Raw genomic sequence first — 21,726 nt, 5'->3', positions numbered from 1 at the left:
ATTAAGAAACTCATTGGAAAAGCTGCAGTGCAACTCACCTTACCGGCAGATCTCAAAATACATCCCATCTTTCATGTGTCGCTACTGAAGCCACATGTTCCTAACCAAGGAATAAGGCCTACCATCTTGCCTCCACCTCCAGTACAAGTTGAAGGCGGAGAAGAATATGAGATTAAGGAGATTTTGGATTCTCGTATCCACAGAGGAAGACTCCAATATCTCATAAGATGGAAGAACTAAAGACCCCAAGACGACACCTGGTTGGATACCTCTGATGTTCACGCACCTAGGCTTATACGAAGGTTTCACTCGAAATACCCGGAGAAACCAGTGCTATAGGCCTTCCGGAGCCGGCCTTAAGGGCGGGGTACTGTAAGATTCTGATACCTTTGGTACCCTTATTTACCATTTTCCTTTCAAAACATTGCGTCCCACCTTTCTAGTTAGGTGGAACGCATACACCTTTAAGACGGATGACGTCATCGCTGAGCGCCGCTGAGTGGCTATTTCAATCGCCAGCGTTCTCTCTCACGTTGTTCGTTCTAACCGCATGGTTAGTTCGTTCAAGCCGTCTGTGAAGCAGCCATACCTGATGTTACTCGCTCCTGTATCTCGCTACCTGAACTTGTTTCATTACTGATCCCGTATCTCGCTACCGGATCACTCTTGGCATACTGCTTTCACTCCTGTGTGTCTACATGCTCACAAGCCTTGTCTTGCTGTCAGAACCTCCAGCTATTTGCCTTTACCTGGAACAGACCGGAACCTCGCAACTGATCCCGTATCTCGCTACCGGATCACTCCCTCACTACTGGACCCCTCTACTTACTAAACCTTACTAGTGATAAGTACCCCACAGGGGAATCCTCCATAACTAACTTACACTATCATCTTCTGCACATTAAGGACTGTTACTATCTATGCATACTAATTCTACCATCTGCACTGTTACATAGATTGCTAGCTCTTGAGTCTACTACCATCTATCCTTGCACTGGGTTAGTCTATCCTGTCTATGTCATCTGCTGTCCTTACCACCTGTTACCATACATGATTACTAACCTATCTGCATTCTACCTATTACCATCTACTACTCTCCTGAACATTACTATCAAGTGCTTACCATTACTGTCACTGCTCACACCTGTCCCTTCAGCACATCACCTCCATACTATCATATACATCCTATCACTCCAGGAACATCTTATTGAGTGTGTGTATATCTGTATGCTGAAGCAGACAGGCCCACAGTGATGAGTCTGGAAAGTTGGATCTGGTATTCCAACACATCTCTACATGACTACTGAGTGGAGATTCTGCAGCTGCAAATCCAGCTTACAATAAAAACGCAGGAGCGTTACAACGGTGTAGGAATTACAACAGTTTGTATATTAGCCTCCCACTTTTTAAGGGACCAAAAGTAATGGGACCTTAAAAAACTCTTTGGTTGCTTACGCAGTATGCTTCAGGTCATTGTCCATCTGCACTGTCAAGTGCCGTCCAATGAGTTCTGAAGCATTTGCCTGAATATGAGCAGATACTATTGCCCGAAACACTTCAGAATTCATCCTGCTGCTTTTGTCAGTAGTCACATCATCAATAAATACAAGAGAACCAGTTCCATTGGCAGCCACAGGGCCGTAGATAAGGGGGGGTTAGGGGGGAACCCCCCCTCCAAGAGCATCAGTGTACAATATACATTGTAAAAAAAAATGTATATTGAGGACAGACCGGGGGTGCTCTGCCCCACTCTGTCCTTCTCCCTAGGCATATGGGATAGACTTTCGAAAAGACACAGTTTTAAATCCCCCCCACGCGCCTCTGGCACCTCTGTTGGGCAACCCCTCGTTTCCCCCGGCCTGTGTCCCTCGGCATTCGAGTGGTGGACAAACAAAGGCCTCCTTCGGCTGGCAGATCTGTGTGATCACCGGGGATTGCTTACTAGGGACCAGCTGCAGGAAAAATACTCCCTCCCGGGTAGTGAATGTTAACGCTATACCCAAATATCTCATTATGTAGCCTCACTAAAAAACAAGAGTGACATCACTACCTCCACGCAAATGGTGGACAAGCAAAAGAGTTACATATCCTCGATCTATAACATGTTACACGATGACGACACTAAACTTCCGTACATGCTCCGCTGGGAGGAAGATCTAAATGATAATTTAGACCGCGCGGAATGGAATACCCTAGCACAATCTTACTCCAAATCCATCCTCAACACCTCTTTGATAGAGGCTAACTACAAGGTGTTCCTCCGCTGGTACATGGTCCCGGTCAGGTTGGCGGCGGCAGTTCGTACTGCGTCCCCCGACTGTTTCCGGGCATGCGGACAGGCGGGTACTGTATTCCATACTTGGTGGACTTGCCCGAAAGTAAGACGTTTCTGTATCCGCACGTATAATTTAATCTACTCATTGACGCAGGTCAATTTAGTTAAATCCCCCCACCAAGCCTTGTTGGGAGGGCGGATCGAGGGGGAGTCTAAACCCACTAAGCGCCTTATAGCTTTTATATTTACAGCGGCTAAAATTGCGATAGCCCGCTCCTGGCGCTCACCTGCTATACCGCTAGAGCTGCTCAAAGCCAAGCTGACATGGATCATGATAAATTAACGGATGGTGGCACTGCTTAACGATAAAATGCACCAATTTGATAAGACGTGGGATCCTTGGCTCAGATATTTGGCAGGCCCCCATTAAAGGGGGAGTGAAATTGACCCCCACAGGAGCTGGGGGAGGCGAGGTAACCTAATGAGGGTGGACCGACCCCCCCCCTACCTTTTCTACCCACCGCTACTAATTTCTCCTTCTATCTCCTTCCTTGCTACTGCTTGGGCCCTCGTGGACCACTTGACTCCCTTCTCTCTTCCCCTTCTTTCACCCTTTGCTTCCCTCTTCTTTGCTCACTTCTTCCCTTTCTATTTTTGTTTTGTTCTTTTTTTTTTTCTCCCCACTTTATCGTTCTTACTCAATACAGTGCACAGCCGGAGAGCCGGTGCCCCCCCTCAGTTTGGGGAGGGGGGCCAAGGCCGGGGGTCAGGGACCACCTCCCTCCTAGGGCGCAGCATGTTCCCTTGAGGGGCGCCGGGGGGGGGGGGACTCGGGCCCCTGGACAACCTGGCGGCCGACTCGGGGTTCAGACCTGACCCTGACTTGGGCTGCCATTCCTAGTATTATTCTGTTTCTGTTGCATTTTTTACACCGGCTATATCTGTGTCAGTTGTGCCTTGATTTATATTATGAGGATGTAATGCTACCTTTGTGATATATGACTAAGCCTTATGGGTGTAAATTGCACTGTTGTACACTTTGTTTACTTTTTGCAAAACTTTAATAAAAAAATATTTGAAAATAAAAAATGTATATTGTACACTGATGCTCGGGGGGGGGGGGGGGGGTTCAACCCCTCTAACCCCCCCCCCTTTCCCCAGAGCATCAGTGTACAATATACATTGTAAAAAATAATAATAATTTTTTTTTCGCTGCACTAGGCTCTAATGCATTGTTGTTTTAATGCTGCTGCCTGCTGTTACTCCACCTGACCACCTGGAGTGCCGCCCGGGCTGTAGGCTTGGCTTAGGATGAGGGAGGCTCTGGCTGACAGTGCTCTTGTCTGTCTGCTCTGCCTGCACGCCTCCTCTCTAGTCCAGACTGAGACTCCAGAGGCATGTCTTGACTTTACCAGTCAGTAGCAGCCAGTTACAGAAGCTTCCAGGAGATCAGCAGCACTGAGAGCAGAGCGGGAGAGAGTGGGCAGCACCTATCCCGCCCACTGACACATATGATCGGCTCCTCCTCTCTTCGAGCTGTCACTTCCTGCCTTTGGCTGTCGCTTGAGGAAGGAGCTGCCTGAGCCTGAGTCTGAGTGCTGTTAGCTTTTTTTTCTCTGAAGTGCTGCTGTGCTTTGCTGGAGTCTGGACCTTAACCTTAACTCCAGGAGGACAAGTCACTAACAACCACCAGGTGTGTCTCTCTCTGTGTGCTGTGTTCTAGCTCTGAACTTCAACCATGGATCAAGTTCAGGGATGCTAGAACAGTTGGAGCTCAGATTTTTCTTCTGTTTTTATAAACTCTTTCATAATATCTCTTCTTATCCTACTCCTATTTCATGCTTGCAATGCATACCTCAGTCTCAATATTAGAGTGTAAAATAGGTGTAAGGTTGATGATCTCAACCAATCCTGCCATTCTGAATATAAGCATAGTGGGCAGGATGGATTTTTTTTCTTTGCTCTTGTGTTATCTATTTTATGACAAAGATTGGCTCTGAAAAAAAAGGAAAGCGACCTACAAATGAACAGGCTCTCACTCCCCCATGTGTGTGCTATCTGCACATTCACATAACAGTGGGAACATTCTGAGATTTACCCTTAGCTGTATGAAGTGCTGTGCTACTTCATTTGATTGCTGCCCTGAAGGTTATTAACCCCTATTTAAATGTATGCTGCTAGCCTGGTACATTGTATTCCTGCTGAGGAAGTTGTTCCATGCTAGGCCTACTGGTGTTATCTTAAAGTGGTAGTAAACCACAAAAAATCTTCTCCCTGAAAGTTAATGGCATAATGTGCTAGCATGCATTGCATACATTATTATTATCACATTATTTTTATTATCACTTTATTTTTGCGCGGCTGTTTTGTTACATATTTGAATGTATTCTGTGTTAATTATCTCACAGCAGAGCAGAGTCGCTGCTTATATCACCAATTAGTTGTGGTTTTAATAATGATGTTTTCCAAGCACAGTTTCAAATTTTGGATTTTAATTGTGTGTGTGTGTGTGTTTGTGTGTGCCTGTTTCCCTTGTGTGCTCCTCAGGCTAAAACTGCAGTGCAGAATTTCTTCCTGTCATTTATTCATACTATAACTGGGTATCTAAGATTGTGGGAACTGCTGCCAAAGTTTGTTGACTGAGGTGCTGGGTGCTGAGTCTTCTATAATTGCTGTTGTGTTAGCTTGTTAGGCCCTGACTGTTCACATGTAGCAATTTGGGATTGTGGGCAGAATATCCATGTGATTCTACCCGCCATCACACCCAGATTCCAATCCAAATCGCACGGCAATGCTGGCAAAACGCAGCACGTGTGTTTGTGTTCTGTTTATTTTTGGTGACACCAAAATGTGGTGTGGTTTTGCTGTGATTGTTGAGCGATTTATCACACAAGGATCCAAAACCACACCATGTTTTAGCACCACTAAAAATGAAAGGAACACAAACACACATGCTGCGTTTTGCCACCATTGCAGTGTGATTTGGAATTGCAGGCAGAATCACGGGGATACTGCCAGCCCGTGATCCCATCACTACATATGAACAGGGCCTTAATTACATCAACTAAGGCTGGGCTGAGTCTTGCATTGCTGTTGTGATACTGTTGTGTTTCCTGGGTGCACCGCATTCTAAGTATCTTCTCTTTTTCTGTATGTATGGACTCTGCGATGTCTGTAAAGTACCACTTCTCTTGTCCTGTATGCACCGTAAAAATCAGTGTGTGCTTTGCTGCTTCCTTCCACAAGATGATGCCCTTTGCATCTGCCCAGTAGAGAACCCAAATTGCTACATGTGAAAAGTCAGGGCCTAACAGGCTAACACAACAGCAATTATGGAGGCCCCAGCCTCAATGTATTTTATAGGTACAAGGAGGCCCAGGTTCTGTTTAACCATGTCTCTTAGACCTTCCCACTCTAATGTTTTGCCACACCCAAGTCACTTCCTCCCTGTCATGTCCCTCATTCTCGGAAACTCGGAAGTTGTGAAGTATTTTCTATATGTATGAACAATGCACAGTGCCGCTTCTCTTGTCTGGTATGCCAGGTTTAAAAAAAAAAAAATCAGTGAGTGCTTCTTTCCACAAGATGGTGCCCTTTGCACCTGCTCAGTAAGATTGGAAATTACAGTCCAATGGCTGAGGGCACTGTACACTGTCTTCTGGTGAGGGGGGAAACCCAATAGCACAGCTGGGGAGATCGCTGTACTAACACAGCGAGTTTTAGTACAGTAATTTGTCAGTTTTTTTCCTTCAGCCAGTATCCAGCTTTTGGCTGGACAATAGCCAACCAAACTGGGCAATGTTCAAAGGAACTGGAAGAAGGCAAAACTGAAATCAGGCTCAATTTTCAAGAGGATCTGAGAAAAAAGAATTGAGAATGTGATTGCTTACTATGAGCAACACATAATTTTTTCCTTTTTCAAGCTTTTTTTAATTTGGCGCAATTTTTTTTTTTTTTAAAAAAGACTTTTACTTAGTACCTACTGATGAATCCCCCCAGAACAAAAATGTATCTACAGGCCTGGGCAGCCATACATGCCCACGCCATGACACTACCACCACCATGCTTCACTGATGAAGTGGTATGCTTTGGATCATGAGCAGTTCCTTTCCTTCTCCATACTCTTCTCTTCCCATCACTCTGGTACAAGTTGATCTTGGTCTCATCTGTCCAAAGGATGTTGTTCCAGAACTGTGAAGGCTTTCTTAGATGTTGTTTGGCAAACTCTAATCTGGCCTTCCTTTTTTGAGGCTCACCAATGGTTTACATCTTGTAGTGAACCCTCTGTATTCACTCTGGTGAAGTCTTCTCTTGATTATTGACTTTGACACACATACACCTACCTCCTGGAGAGTGTTCTTGATTTGGCCAACTGTTGTGAAGGGTGTTTTCTTCCCCAGGGAAAGAATTCTTTGGTCATCCACCACAGTTGTTTTCCTTGGTCTTCCGGGTCTTTTGTTGTTGCTGAGCTCACCGGTGCGTTCTTTCTTTTTAAGGATGTTCCAAACAGTTGATTTGGCCACACCTAATGTTTTTGCTATCTCGCTGATGGGTTTGTTTTGTTTTTTCAGCCTAATGATGGCTTGTCACTGATAGTGACAGCACTTTGGATCTCATATTGAGAGTTGACAGCAACAGATTCCAAATGCAAATAGCACACTTGAAATGAACTCTGGACCTTTTATCTGCTCCTTGTAAATGGGATAATGAGGGAATAACACACAACTGGCCATGGATTAGCTGAGCAGCCAATTGTCCCATTACTTTTGGTCCCTTAAAAAATGGGAGGCACATATACAAACTGTTGTAATTCCTACACCGTTCACCTGATTTGGATGTACATACCCTCAAATTAAATCTGAAAGTCTGCAGTTAAAGCACATCTTGTTTGTTTCATTTCAAATCCATTGTGGTAGTGTATAGAGCCAAAAAGATTAGAATTGTGTCGATGTCCTAATATTTATGGACCTGAACGTATGTAATTAATGTGCGTCCTGTTTTAAAGAGATGAGGTGGTACCCTAACTGGACTATAAGCAATTGTTCCTGAGCACACTTACATCATCACCTCTGACAACCAGACCATAGCAATCCCTGCTTCTGTGCTTAGTGAATTATGGAAAACTCTGTGCTCAGACAGGGTGTGCACTTACACTGAAGTGTAGTGGTTCTGGACATGGTACATCTAAAGTGGTTGTAAACCTTTACATTTACCCACTGAAGTGTTTAGCCTCAGGTGATACACAAAGATGAAACAGATCATTCTATAAAAGTTGTACCTGTTTATCTGCATCACTCTTTCCTCTACAGCCTTCAAAGTACAGAATTTACACAGTATTTTTTAGCTCCAGGAGGTAGGGGATCTGATTTCACGCATTGCACAGCATAGGGCAGGAAGCAGTGGCAGAACTACCAGTGTCGCAAAGGTCGCACTTATGACCGGGCCCTGGGGTTCCACCAATCTCAGGGGCGGCTCCCAGCGGGGTTGCTTGCCGCAGGGCTCTGAGCTGAGAGCATCTCTCCCACACAATCCAGAGCCTGCACTGGCAGTTTCCCCTCCTTCCTCCCTCACATGGATAGGAGAGAGGGGATTTGCTTTTTCTCCTCCTGCCCCTCTCCTCCTGTGTGCACCATGGGAACTGTGAAGCTAAGCAGCTGAATTAGATCATTCAGCTGCTGGGCTTCACACTTTCCGTGGTGCACGCACAGCCTATGCAAATAGCAGAGGAATGACACAGCAGACATAAACCATAGGAAGTTTACAACCACTTTATTTGTTCTCTGGCATGGTTCGGAGCACTCACACTATACAAATGAATCAAGGCAAGGCACTATTTAATTGAATATTCTGTGATGAATGTAAAGCTGAATTGGCTATTTGACAGCTCCACGTGTTCCCCCTGTGAATGACCCAGCATAATGTCAATTTAGGCTAACATGAAAAAACATGGCTTAAAGAGGAGCATTTTTGTTTTTAGTAAAAGTCAGCAGCTACAAAAACTGTAGCTGATTACTTTAAAAAAAAAAAAAAAACAGACATTCACCTGTTACACGATCCAGTGATGTGCTCACCCAAACCATCCCTTTCCTCTGTTTTCTGTCCCCAGCGCTGGCATCTCAACTGTGGGCACCCAGCTGTGACAGCTTGCGGCTTCAAAGTCGGGTAACCAGTCGGGTAAGCCTCGCTGCGCATTATGTATGGTCCTGCAGTCGTCTGGGACCTGTGACGTATCCCAAATGACTGTGAGGAGGGAGAGCAGAACTTCCAGTCGGATCGCTTAGGTGATCCAAATGGAAGTGGGAGCGAGCACCTGTCAAATACAGATAACCGCTCCCCTCCCCATTTGGGGAAGAGGAGGGGTAAGGAGGCCTTAAAGGGGAAATTCCCTTTTTGAGTGAAGCTCCGCTTTATTTAGCACCTATTTATTTAGGCAGAAACCAGGGCTTGAATATGTATAGCCACTAAATTAACTATAGCGCTTGCTATTTGTATAATACTGTGGTACTTTCAAAATTACAAATGATGCAAAATCCTTGTAAACAAATATAATATACAAAGGATATGATAAATATATGAATGTGCATCAAATAAATGTGCATATATGCGGTGATAACCAAGACTTCAAAGTGCATACAATAAAGCAATTCAATTAAGGTGCATAAAATATATAAGGTGCTGGTGTTTCATTGGTGCCTTATAAAGTCCATTTAAATATAAGGTGACTTTTTGTGATCACAGTTCAAAAGGGATTGTTCTTTGTGCAAAAAATGGAAATAAGGTGCAAGTGCTCATTGCAGGTCTGCCGATCCACTCAGTGATATGTAAATGGCGCTGATCACTCTCCACCCTGTGAAGGTAGTAGATGGGTCACTCACCGGATGTAGTTGGTCATAGATGCCATATAGCACTAAGACCAAAAAACGCTTGATTGGCCACCAGGGCCAGGATAGGTACCCACTCCTGGAATGGTCCTCTCGTTCCCAGTGTATGGCAGGTCCCACCTTCTCTTTTCTCACTGTGTCTGCGTCAGGCCAAGACAAGGGTATAAAAAAGAAGCTCCAGATGGTGTATTACATTTTAAAAGTTTTATTTTTCCTTCATCAGTAAGTAGTAGGTAAAAGCAATACATAAAAATATATCCAGTGAGCAGTCACGCTTTGAGCCGGTAATGTCCAGCTTGCGTTCCACTCGCTCCTGTGACATCACGACGTGTGTTCCAACTAACGTGTTTCGTCACTACGTTGACGTCTTCAGCCTAGGTGATCCAAGCGGAAGTGGGAGCAAGTACCTGTCAAATCCAGATACCCGCTCCCATCCCCATAAAAAAAGCCATTTGGGGAAGAGGAGGGGGGAGGAGGCCTTAAAGGGGAACTTCCCTTTTTGAGTGAAGCTCTGCTTTATTTAGTACCTATTTATTTAGGCAGAAACCACGGCTTCACTGTATTCATCATAAGGCTGTTGAAGGCCTGCCCCTAGTTCACTGAGATTAGAGGAAAAACATGAAAGCACAACTTACCCTTATTTTACCTTGTTATTCCATTTGTGGATATTCAGTAGAGGACTGAAAAGATTCACATGCAACTGTAGAAGATGTAGAGAATAGTCCAAACATTTTCTTTAGCTCAAGTAATATGCAGCCATGCTATCTCTCTATCAAAGATTTTGACTGGTAGATAATCAGTAGATGATTGTTTGCTCCCCTAATAATGGAGCTAACCAGGTCTTCATATTTGTACTTTCTGTTAGTCTATAGCAGACTTTCTCAACCTTCTTTCAGTCAAGGCACCCTTTAAAAATTATGGAAATCTCAAAGCACCCTTTAAAAACTATGGACAATCTCGAGGCACTGTTTAAAAATTATGGACAGTCTCGAAGTGCCCCATTCTAAAATGTAAAAACTATTCTAAGAGTGTTACATAATGCAACAACATCCACACACATAGAACACGCAACGTTAGAGGGGATTTATTCTTCCATAGCAAGTACACTTTTGCAAACTGGTTAGCACTCCAATGTTTCTCTTCTTACTTAGTTTTTCTCCATCATTTAGCTAATGTGACCCCAACGCTGATGGAGAGGGGCGGGAGAGGGGGGTATAAGGATGCTGTGCAGGCGACTGACATCCTGACATCCTCCATATCAACCGATAATACCATTGGTCATTAGGACACCAGCAGCTAGAAGGTTATAATGGTGAAAGGTAGGCTTCATCCACACACTGGCTTGCATACAATTTTTGGGTAATTTCTGGACATTTTGCCAAGGCACCCCTGAAGAAATCTCAAGGCACCCCACGGTGCCTGGGAACCCTGGTTGAAAAAGGCTGGTCTATAGAGTTAAGCATTTTAGTTCTGGAATAATCAAGGTTGGCTTTGCATTGGACTTGTTCATAGCGGTTACAATAAATGATGTAACCTAGAAAGCTTGTGACTTTTTTTTTTTTTGTTACTTTGAAGGACAGACTTGAAATAATTCTTTACATTACATTGTATTATAGACTGTACTCTGTCTATGCATCACAGGCTTTCATTTTTAATTTCAACTGAGGAGTCCCCTCATGTACTAAAAAAAGCAGTGCTTTATCATTCACTAGCAACAGGAGTCCCAGAAACTGGCTTCAAGATATATTCACAAACTGCACAAAAATTCAAGTGCAAGTCAGTGATGTTATACTGCATTTTGCAATGTACAGTAGCCCATTTTCAAATAGGGTACATGTATTCTTTAAATCAGGCATGGCATGCTTCTCTGTGCCTATATGTGTCTTATATCATAAATTTCATCTTATATCAGATGTGAATTTTTTGCATTTAATTTGGCCTTGCTCAGATATGCAAACTTTCTGTATAAGTGTGTTAAAGCGTTTGTTACTACACCATTTAATATTCCTAATATATGCCTGCTGTACCATATACTTGTATGAGAAAGTATCCTGATCTCTTTGTAGTGCTTCCTTTGTGTGAAATCACTTGTGTTCCTGCCAGTCCCTTTGCTTCCCTTTTAAAAACTGACCACATTAAGCAAGAGAACACAGCGTGGTCAGTTCTCTAGCTGTGCTGGGAACTCAGCCTGCTCTCCTCCAATGATCAGACTTGTCCTGACACGCCCCCACCCCACCCTGCACAGCCTGTCACTGGGAAGCTCAGTGTGCTGCTGCATCTCCTCCCTCCAACTCTTATGCAGCTGAGAACAGAGGAAATGTAATCATTTTTAAAAAAGGGAAATAAGGTATTTATAATATATTTCTTATATCTGTACACAAACATTTGCCTTTCATTTCTATTTTAAACTTAATGGGTTGTTTTACAAGGTGATCGTTTCCATTCACTTTAACTACGCTAATGTCACTGTTGTTCCTCACATAAGTTAGCTTGCAATTTTACATTCCTATGAGTGAAAGTTATAATGTCCCTTCATTAAATTTTTTTATTGTCCTAATTATACATTAACTGTATTATTATTAACATATAACTGTATGCCTTTGGAAATTTCATCTATTCCCACTGGATTTCTGCCATTTCAGGCTATTATTATTGTGTTTTCCACAGTACTGTTCTAAACAGCATATAAAGAAACACCTTCATTAAACCAATTACATGGCTTTATCAGGGAACATTGTGCTAAATTAGTGGGGATATACAGTATACGGTGCTCCATTCACCTCAATGGAGGTGAATGCAATGCATATTGTTACACCTACTGTGCCCCAATCCAGCGATGTAGGTTGCCTGTCCCGCCTTTTTTATTTTTAGCATGTGTTGGGTTACTATAAACATAGTAAACATTTATGGCCGGGTAGCCCATTCACTCTTAGGCCTCTTGCATGCTTCAGCTTGAAAAAGCTCAGTACAGCTTTTTTTTTTTTTTACTGAGCTAAAATACAGTCCATTAATTGTAATGTGCCTATGCACACAGGTGCGTACACAAGCACCGTACATTCTTCAGTAAAAAAAAAATTGAAAATTCTTAATTTTTGGTCAGTAATTTACGCATTATGCATGCAAATGCCCATTTACATACTGTGTAGAACAAGAACACGTGCGTGTGAAATTGCGCGAACACCTTTGCGCGAAAATACTCGCAAATAAATACAAAAAAAAAACGGCTGAAAAATAGTTGCTCATACAGGAGTATTGTGTGTAAGAGGCCTTACCAAAATACAAGAATCGATGTTACTTCCCAACCTTACAAATTATTCCAAATGTCTTCCGTGATACAGAGTCACCTTGAGAATAAGACTCTAAGTCTAAGTTTCTGTTTATCAGTCCTTACTTTGAAATAATAACTACTATTGATCTTTTGAAGCAAAGCAATTTTATTTTAAGCACCCCTAGCCAGATGCTCTATCTATTGGTGCACCTTCAGGATTAATGAATGCCTTAGCTGTACCTTACGAACTAGGAGTATTCAGTCAGAGCTAACTTACAAATCAATATTAGACAGTGCACAGATTCTACTTTTATAGAGAATATAAGGCAAAGTAGGATTTTTGTACTCACCCTAAAATCCCTTTCTTTGAGTCCATTGAAAGACACAGGAAGTAATATACTTTTAGGTTATACTACTCCCAGGAGGAAGGACAAACATAAAAATCTGTATGCTAGCACATGTTAACCCATCCTACTACCAACATACCTCAGTTTGTAGCAAGCAGTACCAAGAACATTATCAAACAGTTACCACAGAGGGGAGGAATCTGTGCATCTCAGTGGACACCAAGAAAAGTGTACAAAGTGCTTTCAGCAGGCCATTCCAGCTGAAATGTAGGGCTACGGACATCTGTTCCATAGTCTTTAAATCGGGAAAGTATTCACTGCCACAGTAGAATGTTCTCTTTTAAAGGATATAGACCATTCTTCCACAGTTTACAAAATTAGGATCACTGCCAGAATTGGGCAAAGGCCTAGGACACGCCAGCAAAAATGAGTTTTAAAGCAGGATTCTAGGTGTTGGCCAGTAGAATCCTTGAATGTATAAGCCACAGTGGGTAAAGACTCCTGGTTATTAAGCAATAACTAGGTGGACCCTATACCAGATATCAGATACCTTCATAAGGTACAAATCAAACATTCCTATAAACACTAGGGGAGGGTGAGCTGTTGTCGCCTCTTGCAGCAGGACTGTCTACTCTTTGTCTAGATACAGACATGTTGTGACTGTGTGGCAGTAGTGCAACTAAGCTCAGTGTATGAGGTAAGGCTTCAGGTACTCACAAAAACCCAGACAACTGGTAGCCAGGTTAAGATGGCTGGAGGTGATCACAGTCATTGTAGGTAGGCAGGAGCAACAGACTAGAGATCAGAGCTCCATATGCTAATTTTAAGTGCAGGAACAGAAAGAAAGATATGCTTTCTGAATGCTGAATGTCAATAAAAGAAGTGCAGGGTGTTCTTTTGCAAATTTCACCCAGCAGAGCACATCAGCATTTAGTCCCCAAACGTTAACAGCTTTTATGGTAAAAGTGTGAATTTTTAAGAAGAACTCCATGAAAAAATGTTTACTCCGATACAATGGGGCTGTGCTGTTCAGAGATAGGGCAATGCCAACTTATCTAGACCTGGAATGTGCTTCGTGGCTAACTTGTTACCAGAATGGGTCTGAAAAGCACCTAATATGGAACCCATTACCAGAAGGTCACTTCTAGGCTATCCCTGCAGGGTCTGGACATGGCATTCCAAACTTAGGCTAAGGAAAGGCCACACTGGATATTTGCAATTGTAGAGACCAGCAAAAGCAGCTATATACAGTAGTGCAGAATCATTACTGAAGGGAAAAACAAAAGTATTGATGGAAAAAAATTGACTAGACTTTTCCCAACAGAGCTGAGAAGAAAACATTCATCCTCCTAGGACATTAGCAAAAAACTGAGCCATGCTGGTAGTGGGAGGGGTTATCCTGATATAGCCTATAGTTTTTTGTTTCACTGTGTCCAGTTCTTTTGTAGGCAGCAGTATAACATGAAAGTATATGACTCAATCAAAGACAAAGAAACACTAGCAAAAAACTGAGTCATGCTCATAGTAAGAGTGGGTTATCCTGTGATAGCCTATAGAGTTTTTGTTTTGTAGTGTCAAATTCTCCTGTAGGCAGCAGTATAACCTGAAAGTATATGGCTAAATCAATGACAATAGTTTTATGATGAAAGGGTATTTTTATAAGAAGAAGGCAAATCTAGTTACACTTGCCTACATACAGTAGATTCACTTACTGTACATGCAGCAGGCATTCAACAGCTTTCACAAGACATTTTCCTGGAGGCAGTGCAAAGGGTCAATCACAATAAGGACTTAAAGGCTTAGCTCCTGATTTGTAAGGTTTCTGATGTGTGCAAGTAGTTGTTGGATAAAGAATGGCATGTCCTCTAAATGAATCAATGGCGCCATTTCGAATTGTCAGAAGACAGCTGCCATATTTTAAATACATTAAATGTTACAAAACTTGTACACTGAACCAAGAAGTGCTGCACACCTGTAATTCCATTCACTTTTGGCACCAGCAGTAGTGGATCTGAAGGATGGGTGTTCCATGCACATGACTAGACTTCCCAGTTACCAGGCAGTACCCATTTGGGGGCAAGGGGCAGGCCAGTTGCCACAGAGATAAGGGGGGGGGTGATGTAATAGAGTAAACAGAGAAGGGTGAGAATAATTGCTTGTTCACCATATTGATCTTTGTTCACCGCAGTCCTTGGTCATTTATTGTGTCATTTAGTGCTGTCCACAGCTGTTTATTATTTTATGATGTAATGATTAAATTAAAGTATACTGTATGTATGCCTTTTTTTTTTTTTTTTACATTTTAATACATTTTTTAAGATAACTTAAGATAGGGAATAGTATAAAGATGTATAGTACCCATTAATAAAAAGGACAAACATAAATTTGAACCATAAAACATAGTACACAGAATAGTAGATGGGTCCACAGCAGGCATGCTAAACAATTTTCCCTATAACCACTAGTCACTGGTTGGAGGTATAGATGTTCCAACCATGTATTATTTCATATAGTATAGGAAAGTATGGAGCATGGTAGCCAGAGAGGTAGGGATATACAGTATGTGATAACAAACTCTCTATTTGTAAAAAAAAAAAAAAAAGAGGTAACTAAAAAAAAATGAGAGAAAGGCGGAAATAAAATAGAGATGGGGGGTGAAAGGGAAGAGTGGGCTGAGAGTGCTTGAAAGAATGAGCCAAACATGCCAACTTAGCACAAATGGCTGGGGAGGTCAACAATTAAAGCTTAGAACACCAACATAACTGGGGCTACATTTCAGCCATCGATCAAAATACAAGCATCTAAAAAGATGATCCCACCAACTAAGGCCTGTCAGAGAAGGAGGTTAAGGGGTGCGTCTTCCCAAAGTATTCACAGGAGTGACTTTAGCGTACCATTCAGTGAATTGGAAAGAGGTCATTAAAGTATATGTAACTCCTCACCTTGTAAAACAACCCATTCTGTTTTATATAGGAATTAAAGGTAAAACATCAATGTATACATTTAAAAAAACGTTAAAAATACCTTTCTCCCCTTTTTAAAGGTGGTCATATAATCTCTATTCTAGGCTGCATAATGAGCTCAGGCTGGAGAAACAGCAGCACTCCGATCTTCCTAGTGAATGCCTGTGCAGCAGGGTTGTGTGCAGTGGGGGTGTCTGACCATTGGAGGAAAATGGGCTGAACTCCAACACAGCCAGAAAACTGACCACGTTGTGCTCTCCTGCCAAGTGTGCTCAGTTTTTGATAGGAAAGCAGAGGGACTGGCAAGATTACCAGGGATTTCACACAAAGGAAGCAATACAAAGAGAATAGGATCATTTTTCAAGTATGTGGTATAGCAGACACATATCAGGAATAAGAAATGTTGGGTTTACATATACTTAAATGCATTTATTTTGGAGTCAGATGGAATTTTTTTCCTCTAAGGCTTGCCACCTGACAGGGATATGCTTAGTTGGAGCAAAGAATTGTGACCCTGTGTCCAGCCTTTCTCTATACATAGGGATTCTGAGACCCTTTTTCAGAGCAGCTATAGTTGGAACTGTTGGGGATCAATGTTAGCTGTAAGCAAAAAACGCATACAGGAAATACAAAAACACTAAACTTTAAGAGAGCAAATTTTCCAAGAATGAGGGCTGCTCTCCAGGATTTAGACTGGGAGGGAATATTGGCATCGATGAGTACAGAACAGAAATGTGAATTTTTCAAAAAGACTTTATGGAAACTCAATGCAAAGTATATTCCCATGGGTAATAAGTTTAAAAGGCTAAAAATAAAACCTATATGGCTCACGGCAAAAGTTAAAAAAGCTATAGATAAAAAGAAAAGAGCTTTTAAAAAATATAAAAATGAGGGAACACTATCATTGTTTAATTGTTACAAAGAATATAACAGAATATGTAAAAAGGAAATCAGGGACGCAAAAATTCAAAATGAACGACGGATTGCAAAAGATAGTAGGACAAACCCTAAAAAATTCTTCAAATATATTAACAGTAAAAAGGTTAGGTCTGAGCATGTAGGCCCTTTACAAAATAATCAGGAGTGGGTGACTGGGGACAAAGAAAAGGCAAATTTATTAAATACTTTCTTCAGCTCTGTATATAAAAAGGAGCATGGGGGAGCTCATGACCATAATGAGGACGGTATTGACACAGCCCCAAATGATCCACAATGGCTCAAAAGTGATATGGTCCAGAAATATTTAGACAGTATAAGGGTGGATAAAGCACCTGGTCCAGATGGCATCCACCCACGCATCCTAAAAGAATTGAACGCTGTAATTTCTAAGCCTTGGTTTCTAATTTTTAGGGACTTGTTAAGGACTGGAATAGTACCACTGGATTGGCGTAGGGCCAATGTGGTTCCTATATTTAAGAAGGGATCAAAGTCTTTGACAAGTAACTATAGACCTGTTAGTTTAACTTCTATAGTCGGGGAGATATTGGAGAGTTTAATAAAAGACCACATAGATGAGTTATGCACTTGGGGGCTAAGAAAATGCATGCATCATACATACTAGGGGGAGTAGAACTGGGGGAATCCATAGCGGAGAAGGATCTGGGTGTTCTGGTAGATCATAAGCTTAATAATAGCATGCAATGCCAAGCTGCGGTTTCCAAAGCAAGCAAAGTCCTTTCTTGTATTAACAGAGGCATGGACTCCAGAGAGAGAGAGGGATATAATTTTGCCCTTGTACAAATCATTAGTAAGACCTCATCTGGAATATGCAGTTCAGTTTTGGGCACCAGTTCTTAAAAAGGATATCGGGGAACTGGAGAAAGTGCAGAGAAGGGCAACCAAACTGATAAGAGGCATGAAGGACCTCAGCTATGAGGAGAGATTAGAGGAACTGAATTTATTCTCTCTTGAGAAGAGGAGATTGAGGGGGGTATGATCAATATGTATAAATACATAAGGAGTCCATATAGTGAACTTGGTGTTGAGTTGTTCACTTTAAGGTCAACACAGAGGACAAGAGGGCACTCTTTACGTCTAGAGGAAAACAGATTTTGTCTCCAAATACGGAAAGGTTTCTTCACCGTAAGAGCTGTAAAAATGTGGAATAGACTCCCTCCAGACGTGGTTCTGGCTAGCTCACTAAATTGCTTTAAAAAGGTATGGATTCTTTCCTAGGTGTACATAATATAAATGGGTACTAACATTTTTTTTAGGTAAAGTTGATCCAGGGAATATCCGATTGCCTCTTGGGGTATCAGGAAGGAATTTTTTTCCCCTGCTGTAGCAAATTGGATCATGCTTTGCTGGGGTTTATTTTCGCCTTCCTCTGGATCAACAGCGGGTATAGGATTGTGTATATGGGATTGTATGGTTAGGTTTTCAATACTTTTTTTTTTTTTTTGGTTGAACCGGATGGACTTGTGTCTTTTTTCAACCTGACTAACTATGTAACTATGATCAGCATTCAAGCTGTCATCAGGCAGAGATGAGACCACTGGTAGTAATGGAAAATGACTGCATTTTAAATTATAATCATTTGCTACTGTTAGGAGAAGGAACATGTTAAATTACTTAAAATAAAAGGAGTCAGACTCTGAAGTGCTGTTGGAACTCAGTTGTTTTGCATTACTGTAAAGTATTTAGCCATTGGCAGATCTGGCTTTCAGCCTACTCTTGTGTCTTCTCCTTGTCCTTCTCTGCCAATACCTTCTTTTCTGTTTGAAAAATAGGATATCTAAATTTGTTGCAAATTAAACTCAAACTGCCAAACACTTAATGAATGTCAACTAATGATTCATAGCATAAAATAAGCTCCTGAGCTTTATGCCGGTGAACAGAACCAAGGCAATATAAGTTTATGACAAAAGCAGGCGCGCCTTGCCGAGCCAGTGCTAGATAGGATGTAAATTTTGTCTAGTATAGTTTAGGTAATGCATATGTAACAATCTCTGCATCTCTGCATATTGCTACACCTCCAGCATTTAAACTTCAGTGGTTTCTTAGATACTTTAGTTCTTTATGACAGATTTTGCCCTATTTAATGAATTTTTAATTCATTACTAAGCTATGTAATTGTTTGGATAACTTGAAGCTATACGCTGTGATTAATTCAGTTAGGGTATAAATATAGCTGCTGCTATTTCACGGTACCCTATTTCGCAACAGCTGCAGAAACTACCTACTATGCCCGAATCTTGGATTTGTTTTACACTAACAATAGGCAATAATAATAATAATAATGGGTCAAAATATAGTTTTATCATAACCACACTCATGCAGAAAACTACGATTAAGGGGAATCAATAAACCCAGACTTTTAGCTGCTGCAGTTTATATGCCACAATTAGGAAGCACCATTTGTAGCCTGTTATAAATAGGTAACTAAGGGCCAGATAGTTTAGGTAACCATTTAGTTATGGGGTAGGGTAGTTAGGTTTTTGGAAAATAATTTTTATTAATTATTAAACACACAAGTAAGTGCCGGTTCACACTAGGGCGACCTGTGAGGCGACCTGGTCGCCTCACAGGTCGCCGCAGGTCGCCTCCCATAGGGAAGCTGCGGACCCGTTCTAATAGGAGCGACACAAGTCGCTCCGACCTAGAAAAAGGGTCCGGGGGCTTCTTTGGGGCGACCCGGAGGCGACCGCCATAGACTTCAATGTTATGAAGTCCGTGGCGGCCGCTCCGAGGTAGCGGCGCGGTGCAAGGTAGCGTCGCTGCAATGTGAACCGGCGCTTAAAATAACACAAAAAACAGACAAAAAACAAACAAGGCAACCAAAACACCCTCACCGGTGGTAGACCACAATCACCTCAGAGAAGAGTAGATGGGTTCTCAGTCCAACCCTGCCATATCTTTTGAAACTTTTTAAGGCATCCTCTATTCAGGTATGTGGCTTTGTAAAATGGCAGCATCTTGTTCACTAGTGACTCCACCGATGGCGCTTCGGTCTTCCTCCAATGCAGAAGAATAGCCTTGCACGCATAGAACAGAGTAACCGACAATAAAATTCTTTGTGCTCTTAGGGGTGCCATTTCCTCCACCAAACCCAGCAAACACACTGTCAGCATCAAAGGTATCCTCAATGTGGTAATGTCTTCAAGAGTCCAAACCACCCCCTGCCAGAACCTCTGTATGAGCAGACAGGGGGTAGGGTAGTTAGGTTAAGGTGATCGTATGTGGTCTATGGTTTGTCTGTTAACTGTCACTGAGCATACACCTTCATTTTATAACATCATAATTGCAAAAGCAATAGTTATTTTTGACAATCCAATATAAGCTTACTGGAAATATATAATTTCATGTTGTACTTTGCAGCTTCTCCTCTGCTGTTTACTTTCAGTTTCCAAGGACTACTTATCCCAGGGTACCTTGCAGCCTGCAAGCAGTAATTTCTGTACTGAATACACCTCCTGCAACTCCACCGCTCAGCACTTTTGTAGTTTAGAAGGCAGGCTCTGTGAAATATTTGACACAGCACTACTTACGCACAGGACATTGTGATTCCATGCATGAAGGTAAAAAAATACCTTCTGTGTGCAGCAGCCCCCCCCCCCTAAAACGTACCCGAGCCCCATCTCAATCAAGCGATGTGCACGAGAGCAGTGGCTCTACCGGGTCTCTTTATTCTCATTGGCCGAGAAAGCAGTGGGAACTATTGACTCCGACTAATGTCAATCACAGCCAGTGAGCCAATGAGGAGAGACATACAAATGGATATACAAAGCAGGGACTCTGGAGCAAGCCTGATGGGGTGCCCCCATAGCAAGCTGCTTGCTATGGGGGCACTTGGCAGGAGGAAGGGGTCAGGAGACCCGGTGGGGGACACGTGAAAAAGAGGTTCGGGCTGCTCTGTCCAAAACCACTGCACAGAGCAGGTAAGTATAACATATTTATTATTAAAAAAAAAAAATCTGTTACACATTGGGATAGGAAATGTACCACCCAGCTCCAAATCTGTAATTATCTACCTACTGTTAGCTGCTAAGCTGAACATCACCAGATTATGGCGAACGTCCTCCCCTCCTACTATTGCTCATACACACCTAGACCGGAATCTTCAATGTGACATGGAGCGACTAATCGCTCTCAAGAATATACAATTGAAACGCTTTTTAACTATATGGTCTGCATGGCTTTTCCACCCTATGTGTATTGTAACCTAATGTTGTTTATGTATCTCATCTCTCCCTCCATGATGTTATGCTCCCTAATGGCTCCAGTGCCTATTTTTACGATATTTAGCCTTTCAATCCAGTTACTATGTTATATTATTGTTACTTTCAGTCTCCATGGGACCCAATGACCTCTTGCTTACTGTTTCTGTCTATACTTTAAAATTATTTAAAGAACTAGTGAACATAAAAAAAAGAATAATCTTGTTCCGATTATTAGGAGTGGACTAGAAATATCTGAAATACAATGTGGAAAGGAATACGTGATTTTACATTTTGACCATAGTAAACATTTTGAGTTGGTCAAAGGCAACATTACTCATGACATACTATAGGAGAAAATCTAGATTCATGTTATAGAAAAGTACATTTGGAAAGTGTAGGTAGGGTTTTTGGAAAGCAAAGTACCACCTGATCTTGTGTTCTTTTTTATTTTGTATTGTATTATATTATTCTCTCAAGTCTCCATGTATAGAAAATGTACACCCATTAATGAGTTTGGAAAAACTAATACATATGCATTGATTTTTGTTCTAGCCCATGCACAAGTATGCACCAAGACTAGAGCAAACACCTGCCAGGAATGTATTCAATCTGGTGCACACTGCGCTTGGTGTAAGAAGCTGGTGAGTAAACATTTTAAAAAGACTCTCTTTTAGTTAATAAATGCCATTTTTTTTCAAGTAAGATTCAGTAAATGGCGTTCCCTGTTATGATAATATGTTGATTATCTACATGCAAATAAAATGCTAATATCTATGGTAAGGGAAACTAATAACTGTAACTATGCAAAAATGTAAGTATTCAGCCAAAAATTT

General features: G+C 41.8%; 1 protein-coding gene across 2 annotated transcripts in view; it reads left to right on the top strand.

Annotated features, from left to right (window-relative positions):
- The window catches only part of ITGB2 (integrin subunit beta 2), a 156,686-nt gene that overhangs the window by 69,392 nt on the left and 65,568 nt on the right, over nt 1–21,726 (top strand). For both annotated transcript variants that reach the window (XM_082262384.1, XM_082262385.1), the window contains exon 3: nt 21,446–21,534. In XM_082262384.1, the coding sequence (XP_082118510.1) occupies nt 21,446–21,534 (89 nt within the window). The remainder of the gene's footprint in view (nt 1–21,445; nt 21,535–21,726) is intronic.

Source organism: Pelophylax lessonae, assembly GCF_965119305.1.
Source record: "Pelophylax lessonae genome assembly, chromosome: 6".
In the NCBI taxonomy this organism is placed as follows: Eukaryota; Metazoa; Chordata; class Amphibia; order Anura; family Ranidae; genus Pelophylax; species Pelophylax lessonae.
Note: the sequence above shows the minus strand (reverse complement) of the source record. Positions and strands in the feature narration are given on the sequence as shown.